Source organism: Harpia harpyja, chromosome 1, assembly GCF_026419915.1.
Source record: "Harpia harpyja isolate bHarHar1 chromosome 1, bHarHar1 primary haplotype, whole genome shotgun sequence".
Classification (NCBI taxonomy): Eukaryota; Metazoa; Chordata; class Aves; order Accipitriformes; family Accipitridae; genus Harpia; species Harpia harpyja.
The window spans coordinates 95,569,234-95,580,493 of record NC_068940.1 but is presented as its reverse complement, the minus strand read 5'-3'; the positions used below and the strand labels follow the sequence as shown (position 1 = coordinate 95,580,493).

General features: G+C 45.5%; 1 protein-coding gene and 1 long non-coding RNA gene across 2 annotated transcripts; one reads left to right on the top strand and one right to left on the bottom strand.

Annotated features, from left to right (window-relative positions):
• Nucleotides 1–218: 218 nt before the first annotated feature.
• KLF6 (KLF transcription factor 6) lies at nucleotides 219–9,600 on the bottom strand. Its single transcript, XM_052806256.1, has 4 exons — nucleotides 9,131–9,600; nucleotides 5,619–6,192; nucleotides 3,750–3,873; nucleotides 219–3,323 (listed from the first exon to the last, which is right to left on the bottom strand). Exons 1-4 carry the CDS (start codon nucleotides 9,230–9,232, stop codon nucleotides 3,272–3,274), a joined length of 852 nt encoding a protein of 283 aa, XP_052662216.1. The 5' UTR covers nucleotides 9,233–9,600; the 3' UTR covers nucleotides 219–3,271.
• Nucleotides 9,601–9,735: 135 nt separating this feature from the next.
• On the top strand, nucleotides 9,736–10,956 carry LOC128150229 (uncharacterized). Its single transcript, XR_008237990.1, has 2 exons — nucleotides 9,736–10,043; nucleotides 10,386–10,956. It is a non-coding gene; the product is annotated as an uncharacterized LOC128150229 (long non-coding RNA).
• Nucleotides 10,957–11,260: the final 304 nt, after the last annotated feature.

Below are 11,260 nucleotides of genomic sequence, written 5' to 3'. Positions count from 1 at the left end.
GCCTTCAAGGTTTCGGGCTTGCTTCCCCATCGACCAGGCAGTTCAAAGGCCCGCAGTCTGCAGTAAGGGTTAAGGACAGGTGCCTCCAGCCCAGCCATCACCTTTCTCGTTTTTTCCCTTCACTTTGAATGCCCACTGAATCTCCTTTCCCACATGCAGAACTTGTCATATGTGCATTCACCTCTCCAGAACAAACGATTTGGAATAAAGATGCAGTCTTGCAGTAACAATCGCGTTAACTATTTATTCCGCTGAGATAAAAGATGAGTGAACAACAGCTTTTCAGATATGGAAGAACTTTTAGTTTCTACTGCCAAAATTACTTTCTCATCAGGGCTTGTCTTCCACAAAGTGACCTGACCCAAAGTTGTTTGTACCTGCGACCAGGTGACTCAAGGCAAAGCATCGACATAGTACTTGACATCGTTTGGTGTGTAGGACTTCAGAGAGGAGAAAGACGAAACCAGACACGTGATGCTGATAAGAATTTCTTTTTATGTTATTCCAATAAAAAATACATTCATACAGAAATATAACAATCTTGCAAAAAACAATTTCAAATAAAATCTTGTAAAACAAAATTTTTACAAAAATCTTACAAAGAGATTCTTTAGATAACAGGGTGCTTCAAAAACAAAAAAAGAAATTTCACTAATAGAAACATTTCTTCTTAAATTTCAAGCAAAAATGTTTTATTTTTTTTTATTTTTCAGCTTGATTGAGGCTCAGTTATCACCTGAACAAAATGTACTTGCTTATTAAGAAAATTACAGGCATTTGACATATGGCACACAGCCCCACCCCATCCACACAAGTCTGATGGTATTTCACAATTGAGACAAGCCAGTGCAAGTTTAATTTTTTTTTGTCTGGGGTTGGTTTTTTGTTTGTTTGTTTTTGCTTTTGTTTACTTTCTTGTTTATAAGAATTATGGCTAAGCCAAGGACAATGCAAACAAGGAGTTAAAAATGCAACAAAACCCAACCCTAAATAGAAATCCATTTTCTGGGAAATTTTGTTTGTTTGGGGGAAGAAAAAAAAAAGTGCATTTTCAGGCAATTTAAACCAAAAATGAAATGAGAATGATTTAAGCCTGTGTATTCTTTCGAACCAGATCACTTGCATATACTTTTTTTAAACCACTTATCTACATACATTTCCAGGAAGATATACCAAAATATTAGCATAGTAAGCAAGACCGATAATAAATAGAAAAAGAAACAGGTTACGTGTTTCATTGCATCGACTGTAGTGAGCTGGTTTAAAAAAAAAAAAAAATACTGCTTTTGGACAGACTATTTCTACTCTAGGAAAAAACAGTCTTTATTTTAGCTGAACTATGTAAAATTAGAGCTCAACCACCACAACGACTAGCTCACTCACAGGTCCTCCAGTAAGCTGGAAGGCCAAAACCCGAGTGTACTTCATCTGCACACAGCTAATATTCTTTTAGCATGCCAATATTCGGTTCATATCATTCTTAAATGGCCACAGATATGCTATTCCAGACAACCTAATAACTACAAAACACAGTCAGCAGTCTGAGAAGGACTGAATGCCAACAAAGCCTTTAGCATACCATTAAGCTAAAGGTAAAGCCTCTAAAAATGCTAGATTTTAATTAATTGTATCTTTCATTTCTTTGTCTCCTTAATAACCGTATTGCGGGGGGGAGAGGGAATATTTTGATGGGCTGTGGCATTTTCTAGCTATGTGTTCTAATTTTTTTTCCTTTTAAAAAAAATATTTATATATTATCTATATATATACACACATACACAGACTGTACACACAAATATACATACACAATTATTTTTCTGCCCACTTTTAAAAAAAAAGTAATATAGTTTCTTTCTGTATGACCAACAGATAGCTAGATATATAGATGTGAAACTTGTGCCTTTTAAGCAAATACATCTTTTAATACTTCTGTATCTTTAATATGTATGAAAACTCGACATATTAAGTACAGTTGGGGTGTGTATATACACAGTTGTTGTGCAAGGTCAATATAAAAAAAGTCTCAAGGTGGCAGAACTGGTCAGGTATTCAACTGGCATATGCATTATACTGTAACACAGTCAAATTGTCTAAGTTAAACAAATACTGTACTGACATGAATGACTTTTCTCTATATTTGTCTTTGTGAAGGAGGACCCTGGAAGTAACCTTTTTTTCCCCTCATATTATACATTTGATACAGTACAATGCCAGGTGAAAAGAGAGCCTTAATAAAGCATGCATCACCCATACCCCTGTATAAGACCCCCTACAAGAGAAGGTCACTTGCATAAGGCACCATTATTAAGGTCAACAGTGCATTAACAGCTAGAAAACCAGAAGTTAGTCCTCAAGGCATAAATAAGAGAAAAATTAGCTGCATGAGAAAAATCAGTTTCTAACCAATAGTGGTTTTATCCACCCAACAGAAAAAATTATTCATGTTCCATACATTATGTAACATTAGACCAATTGTATTTTAGCTGCTCTTAACTGGAATCAAAACTGCAGTCCTGATTAAAGAATGGAAAAGCATATAGTTCCCCAGAACCATGCAATAACCTTTGTATTATAATGAAAAGTTATAGTTGTGTTACATTTGTAAATACACAGCTTATACAATGGATTACAAATGAGCTCTGTAGCAAGTAAAACAAGCTACTTGACACATTGCACGTTTAATAGCTGCACCAGACACCTAAAGCTCCTCTCACACAGGAACAGGGAGGTCCCCCATCTCCATTCTGGCATCCTGACTCTTTTTATTCCCCCCTTTCCCCTCTCTGTTTTCCCTCTAAAAAGGTGCAGACACCCCTCCCCCCACCCCTTGGAAATGATTGGTGGTCGTCCCATCTCACGAGATATTCCTCACATACAAGACATTCAGACTAATTTTTTTCTCTTACAGTTATAAAACAACCACAAGAAAAAAAATGTGCCTCAGCATACAGTCATCAAGAGATCCTCATCGCATACAGTCGCCCAATCATTAACATTCTCAGTGCACATGCTCACGGCAAAGGCTTAGGAGCCACTCAGAAGGTTAGATACCAGTGTATGAGTCCAGGAAACCCCAAACATCATGCACCGCGGTTGCTATGCCGTTTCTTACATGACTTATTAGCCCTCAAAAGACCTTCAAGGAAGTGAGGTCCTGGAGGCAACTGGGTAGGGTGCAAAATGGCATGCTTTGGCTGGAACACGCATCCCTCCGCTCAAGGCTCTTCAACCTTGACGCCTCTTAGCCCGCAGGATTCACCTCTTGACCCATTCAGAGGTGTCTCTTCATGTGAAGGGCCAGGTGGTCAGACCTGGAAAAACACCTGCAAGACAAGAGCCAGGTTGCGCATTAGCCCACGGGTGCTGGCACGCACGACGCGGCCCGCGTGGCTGAGGCACCCCCCTTGCTCTGCTACTCTGAAATTTGGCTGGTCGAGGAGGGATTTGGCATTCCCTGGACAGAAGGGAGCACTCAAGGTGTCTGCCGGCACCCAGGAGCTCTGCAGATGGGTGGTAACGCCAGGGACTTACTTCCCAACGCTCATCTGCAATAGCGGGCTACAAACCACGTCTCAGTGATTAGTAAAAGGGAAGGGTTTTTTTCCAGTCTAAATATACAATAATCCCTTAAAAACACCAGACATAGCTGCGTTCCCAAATGATTCCCTCACAAGTGAAAAGCAGCCTAGACTCACTTTCCAACAAGCATTAAAAATAACTATTTAAAGAGGTGCATTTCAGTCACATACCTGTCACAGTGACTACATTTAAAAGGCTTGGCACCAGTGTGCTTTCTGAAGTGTCTGGTTAATTCATCACTTCTTGCAAAACGCCACTCACACCCTTCCCATGAACATCTGTAAGGCTTTTCCCCTACAAAGAAAGCAGATTACACGTTAGTCATGACTTCATTCAAAGAAAGATAGGTGCTATCCCATTCATTTTCTATGTAAACCTCCTCCACCCCCCAAACACAGCCAATTTTACTTAACCTATCTGAATGCTTCAGAACATGTAGGCAAAGGCGGCTTGCAAAATTCATCCACATGATTCCTACTTAACTATTTTTGCTGCAACAGCACATCAAATAAGCTCATTAAAAAAAAAAAAAAAAGCGCTGAAACACGCTCACAGGAAACAAAGAAATCCAACCTTCTACCATTCCTGTTCATCCATAATGGCAGGCTTACTCCCAAACAGGTATCATTCACCTCATAAAGGTGATTAAAGACAGCACAGCTAGGCTCCAAAATGCAATTAGGCTACTGTATTGCATCAAAGTCCTCTGTCACTCACTCATTTGCATAACATGCAACCTCTTTTCTGCTGAGCCACATATTCTTGGAAAAGCCTGCACACCACTTTGAACACTGCTATTTCAGCATTCAAGAAATACCACTTCCATTCACAGGAACGTTCTCAGCCAGACAGCACCAGGACAACAGTTCTGCAATACTTCTGAGGCCGGCAGCTATTTACATCTGCTCAACCACCACGGCTTCAGTGGAAGTTGTTCTTTCCTCTTGAAATAATCTTGTTTTATCTGACTTCTGCATGACAATGGGAGCATCCGAGCTTGCTCAGACTTCCCATAAAAGCCACAAAATGCTATGAGTCAAAAAAGGATCTTTTCCTTGAATTCTCTTTCCACATCTTGGGGAAAAAAAAAAACAAACCCAAAACCAAACCCAACCCTGTATAGGTCTTTGGACTGGTACACCAAGAATGCCAGGCCAATTCCTCACGTTAAGCGATGACTATTGAGCCAAGGTGCAGCTTACATATCTAACTGCTGTCATAAAGAGATGTCAAATAATAATGCTCAAACAAGCAAATCAGCACGCTTCTTCAACCATAAAATATTTATAAAAGCCCTGAAGTGTCTATCTTCCTCACTTTCTTTCCCAATAACACACAGGATTGCTATTTTTAGTTCAGGTTCCATAACAATAAAATGCTGTTGCTCGGTATTTTGGGATGAAATCATACAGTAAATTATACATTTGTAAGTCCAATTAGGCAGATATGTTAGAAGGACTACAACACACTGTGGCTTTCCAAGATTTTTGCTGATAACAATGCCACACAAAACTGTTAAATGACTTACAACTATTGCTATACTTTATACAATCAAGGCCTTGGGATGTCTGATTGAATAGACCCCATGTAGACCGAACCACGAAAACAAGGTCTTACAGTATTTAGTGATCTGACAGATTTTTGGATACGACGTTCCTTTTTTTGCAAGAAAGTCTCAGCTCGCTTTTGCTTTAGAAATAAACGTTGACAAAAGGTCTAGTGTCCACCTTGGCTAGACCTTTGCTCCTGAAGACCGCATGCCGTTGCAGCTTCCCAACTTGCCTACTTAGACGAGAGGCTCCTATTTGTCCTATTCGCTATGACAGCGGACTAATCTACCACCAACTGTCTTGGCTTCAGCTCGCTTACGAAGAGAATGAGGAAGTGATGTCGTCCATGCTGGTAAGCCTCTACTACTATTACATCATCTCTCCAAACCTGGGCTCCCACCCAACGATTGTGTAACTCTGTGACACCACCACCATCAGGAGTATTCCCTACAGTACTTGCCAACTCTTAATAAGCAGATGGTTACTAACCTGTATGAGTGCGCTGATGTGCTTTCAGATGTGAACTTTTGGTGTAAACTTTCCTGCAACCGTTAAAATGACACCTGTGAACACGCCTTCTGCCATCTGGCGAGGTGTCACCATTGGCGGGTGTACCTTTTTCTGCAGTCTTTCCAGCGGTACTGGAACGAATTTTCCCCGGTGAATGCAACTCACCCGGCGTACAATTCCATAGCTGGGAAGAAGGCTCCTTGCTCAGCTCAGGAGACGAAGGGGGAGTGGAAGTGACAGACGAACTCAAGTTTCCTGAACTGGCTAAAACATCGCTTATAGGGTCAGAGGTAAACTTTGTCGTGGGCGAGAGCTCCTCAGAGCTGTCCGAAGATTCGCTGCTCACGTCAGAATTCAAACTGTTGGTCTCTAAGTTCTGACTAGTAAGATTGTCCTCTTTTGGGACACACGTGTTCTTCAGTTCAGATTCCTCCTTTTTCTCACGTGCCAGAATAATTTTGGTCCAGAGATCCTCTTGGTTATCAAATTTGATTTCAGATGCAGAAACGTAACAGGGTTCACTTTGAAGATACCGTTCCAGCTCCAAACAGGTCTAGGTGAAAGGAAAGGCAGAAAAAAGGGAGAAGTTACAAGCTTGTTTAAAAATAAACCCAATTGTATTTTACACTTCAAAAAGCATTCAGGAACGTAGTATGTTCGATTTGAGGTTTCTAGGTTCAAAACAAATTAAAGGCTCCTCCAGCCGTAACTAGGTGACTGTTATGATGAAAAGAAATCACTTTTCGAGACCTGGGCAGGAGTTCAAACGCACAGCTGAAGGTGCAAGTCAGCTTTGGTTTCTCAAATAGCATTCTAATGAGTCAGTCAAATTATCATCACTCTCATCATAAAATCTGTGTTTTCAGTAGGCTGACGTTGAAAAGGACCATAGAGAACCACAACAAATAATTACACTTTGCTCTTGTGCCTCATGTAATTTCAAGTTGTTTTGTAGCTCTCACACAAACACGAGACTGAAAGGACCCAACTGAACACAATGTGCTCTGACACGCAGTTAAAACCCAAACGCTGTGTCAGAAAACAAAGCCACATTTCAGCATGGCTGCGGAGCTGCCGGCCTGTCTTCTGGGGACATCAATGGAGCAGCAGACATCCTCCCATTTCCTGTGCATGAGAACGCAGCACACTCGACTTTCAAAGAATGTCATTTCCAAGCGCACTGGCATGTACGCCACATAACTCGAACTGCTCCCATGCGTGTTCGGAGGAACACGGCGAACTTCAACAACACGGGAGAGGGGAGAAAAAAGTTCCAGAGTAGAAATGTCCTATTCTATAGGATGCAAAACGGGAAATTACTCTGAGGTCCTGCTGGGAGTCCCACAATGAACAAGAACTTTATCTACTGGCCAAGAGTGCAACTGTATGAGTCATCTCTCTCTTTCTTTCACGCAATGCCAAAGGAGACTTCCTTTTAAAACCCTGACCATCTGCCAAGAAAGTACTCTGTTCAAATATACATGCAACAGTACATGGACAACTTCCCCCCCCAACGCATTCCCCTCTACTCCATGAAATGAAACAAAACAAAAAACAAAACCACCCTAAATGGGTGAAGCTGCGGTTTTCAATTTCAATTCACCCTGCTGACTTTCTAGCCATTTTCAAAGACAAAAAAAAAAAAAAAAAAAAGGAGTATGAACTGTTATGGCAACAAGCTGATGTTTTGGGATTATTCTTTCCACTATAGGAAACGATCCATATGGAAGCCTTACAGAGAAAATGGACACACCAAGTTTCCATACCAAACTCTACTTATTTTAGCAAGATCATCTCTTCCAAGCGCGGTAGCAAAACCTGATCCCAAATGCCACACATTCCCCTCGCAGCCCCTTCCCATCTGTCCATGAGCGGAGCCGCCATGGGAGCAGCCTCCTTTCTCCCCCAGCTCAAGTAAACTGGGTCACATGTTCTGGCCAGGCTAGGAGTGTGGGCAAAAATAGGAAGGGGAAAAAAAAAAAAAAAAGCAAGCCCAAACAACCCCAAAACCAACCCTCCTGCTGCACACAATATTTACGCATTTGTCTATTATTAGGTAACTGAGTTGCAACACACGTTAAAAACAAAAAAGGTTTCGACAGGGACAACACAATGGTGTATTGCTTTACCATGAAAGCAGGTAAAAAAGCATTTATTAAGGTCTTGTTAAACTTTCATATTCCCGGCTAATTTAAATTTCTCATTAGGTAGATCAGCAATGGGGACCGGAGTGAAGCTCTCTCCGAGTTTAAATGCCTCTGAAGGCTACTGGGAACGAGGGCTGGCCCTTCGCCAAAAGCCCAAATGCCTGAAGGAAACTACTTAGCTCCATTTCAATCACGTACTATGAAGCTGCCTCTTTGAAAGGGGAAAGGGGGGGGAGGGAGGAAAAAAAAAGAAAAAAAGCATTGCATACAATTAGTAGGCATGTGAAGGTTGTAACACTTTGCATTTCAACCTTCTCGGAAAGGCTCCTTCGCCCTTCTGAAAAGCCAGCAGGTATTTGATCTGGTCCCCGGGCTGAGCAGCTCCCGGCTGGGGAGCGGAGCCAGCGGCCCCGGCCCCCCCGGAGCCCAGCCGGGGTAACCCACAAATGTCAGCGGCGACCGCAGCTCCTGCCATCCCGCTGCTGGGATCAAATTAAGGAGGGGGAAACAAAAAAAAAAAAAAAAAAAAAAAAGCAACAAAATATGTCCATTAAAGGGAAGGAGCCTCCGTCCTTCCTCCTTCCCGACCAAGGCAATTAGTACAAGGGGAGCGCTGTCATATGACTGACAACTCACGGACTCTGCAAAGCTCCCTGCGCTGGAAAACAGCTACATTATACACAGCTATATATGCACACCCATACATATGTGTACGTACGCTCCTGTAATTGTTTTTTTCCCCCGTCACAGCCAGGAAAAAAAAAAAAATAATAAAAAAAAGACAACCCCAAAACACAGCAAGGGGCGAAAAGCAGCCCTTGGCCAAGGCAGGGAGCTCGGATGACAAGACCCAGCTGTGGAGTTTGGACCTGGTACAAGCGCAAAACTTTTGCCAGGACTCGGTGTGGAGCAGGCGGGAGCGGAGCGCCGGGCTCCGCGCCGCTGCGGGAGCGGGTGAGCGGGGAGCGGAGCGGGGCGCGGAGCGGAGCGGAGCGGGGCGGCCGGACCCCCGCCGCCGGGCTGACAGCCCCTCGCCGTCCGGCAGGGCCGGGCGGTAAGTGAGGAGAGACGGGAGTTGCGCAGCTCCTTACGGGCGCCTCGGGACCCTTCCCCCCCCAAAAAGGCGTCTTGCTCAAAACCGAAACACCTGCTTCAAAACATCGGTACACATCTGTGCTGAATTCTCCCCAAACTCGTTGCTGACACTTGGGCTTTTTTTTTTTCCGCCTTGTTTGGTTTTTTTTTTTTTTAAATCCGCTCATCCTTTAATACGGCTTAAAAAAAAAAAAAAGAAAAACCAAAACCGACAACAACAACAACAACAACATCGACATCCTCGTTTACCTGTTGCCAATATTCCTCCAGGGACGGCAAGGCTGAGAAGTAACCCGTGTCGTGCACAATCTGGAGTTCCTGGAAGATGCTGCACATTGGGAGAACATCCATGTCTCAAGTTGCAACAACAAAGTCAGTGCTGGTTACCAAAAATACAGATGCCTCCTTTATGTGCAGGGGTTGAGGGGTGTGTGCGGGGGGGTGTCAAACCTCTGCTCTCAGTTTCCAAGCCCCCCCCCTTCCTCCAGAGAAGAAAAAAAAAAATTAAAAAAAAAATCTCTATACAGAGAGAGATATATATTAATTCCTTGAGGAGCTTAGGGAGGAGAAAAGACCCAAAGTTTCATGCAAAGTTTAATTGCACAGCAAGGCAGGACGTCTCCCGAGGCGGCCGCGGCGGCTCTCCCCTCCCGCGGCCGGCGGAGGACACTTGCGCAGGAGCGGACTCAATATTTGCAAACACGGCGCTGACTGCAAATGTAACCCCCTGCAAAACTTCCCTATTCAAAGCTCTGCCCGGCCGCGCCGCCGCCCCCGCCCCCCGCGCCCTCCCCCGCCCCGCGTGATCCCATTACGCCGCCTGCCGCCGCGGCCCAATCTCCGCCACGCACTCCGCGCCCCGCGTGCCAATGATGTCAGAGCCGCCCAATCGCCGCGCGGCAGGCATCGCGGCTCCTCCTGGCGTGACCGAGCCTGGCCGTGACGGCTCCCGCCATTGGCCCGATTCGAAATTCGCCCCCTCCTGATTGGCGAGCTCGGCGGCAGGCTATTTTTAGCAGGGTATATAAAGCAGGGAAGCGGCTGCTTTTTCGGAAGGGGAGGTGTGCGCTCGCGAGGCGGCCGCGCGCGAGCGAGCGAGGGAGCGAGCGGGCGGGCCGCGCGGGGGAGGGGAGCCGAGCCGGCGGCCGCGCGCTGCGGTGCGGTGCGGTGCGGTGCGTTGCGCTGCGCTGCCGACGGCGGGCGCGGAGGGCGCTGCGGAGCCGCCCGCGCCGTGAGGCGGCCGCGGCCGCTGTGAGGGGGGCGGCGGCGGAGGGGGGGAGGCTCTGTCCGGCCGGAGAAACCTCCTCCCCCACGGCGCTGGGCCGCTCCGCTGGACGCTGCTGGCGCGGGGAGCCGCGGCTGCGTGGCAGTCCTCGGGCCCTCGGCGGTGTCGGGGTGTCCTGTCTCGCCGAGGGGGTATCCGTAGTAAACCCCCTTCCCCCCCCCCCCCCCGTGGCACCCTCCCCTCGAGGCTCCGAGGCAGAATCCACGTGTCCATCCACAGGTCTCCTGGGTCGTGCTTTCCCAGTGAGCAGGAGGGCTGGAAAGTTACTTCCTTCACCCCCCAAGGGACAGCCGAGGCCCTCACTGACACTTCGGTGGGGGAGCTGGGTCTCAGAGCAGAACAGGATGATCATCATCATGGGGCTCTGCACGGAGATCTTCCCTCCCCGGGCTGGGGCCGCGCAGCTCCCCTGGGGATGGGTACCATGGCGGGTGTGCTCCTGGCCTGCACCATCGGACAGCGCTTCTCCAGGGAAAGTTCATTCTTTGGTGCCCGCTTCCACCTAAGCACAGACACTTATTTGCATGTCACTATCGCAGCACCAGCTTTTTTTAAGACTAGACCCGTTGATGATATGGATGTCTTAATAGAATTTAAGAAAATGTGGTGGTTAGCTTTCCAAAGGAGTGTCCAGCACATGGAACAAACGCTTCTAATGCCCTTCTTTTATTAAAGGACTTCTGATTTTCCGCTGATGTTTCCATTGTAACCTCTACTCCGTTATTTCCATTTCCCCACTTTTCTCTGTATCTGTTGCTAGCTACCTACAGATGGTAACTAAAGTATTTAATGTTTCTTCTGCCTACTGTCTTCTGTGACCTAGGGATTGCAAGTGTTAAAATGTCAGTCTAACTTTCCATCCCCTAGCCCCTCATAAACTATTAATATGGCGATTCCATAAACAAACAACTGGTGTTCGTGGTTGGGTTTTCCTGTGTCTATGAAAAACAAGCCTAAGGTCAATTAAAGCATTATTTCATGTTTAGAAAAACAAGCCAATGCTGAATACTCAAAACATCTAAATCCAGAGAACTAAGCTCACTTGGTTTAGTCAGTAGTTCTTTACTTGGCTTCATGTGGCCAAACACATAAAT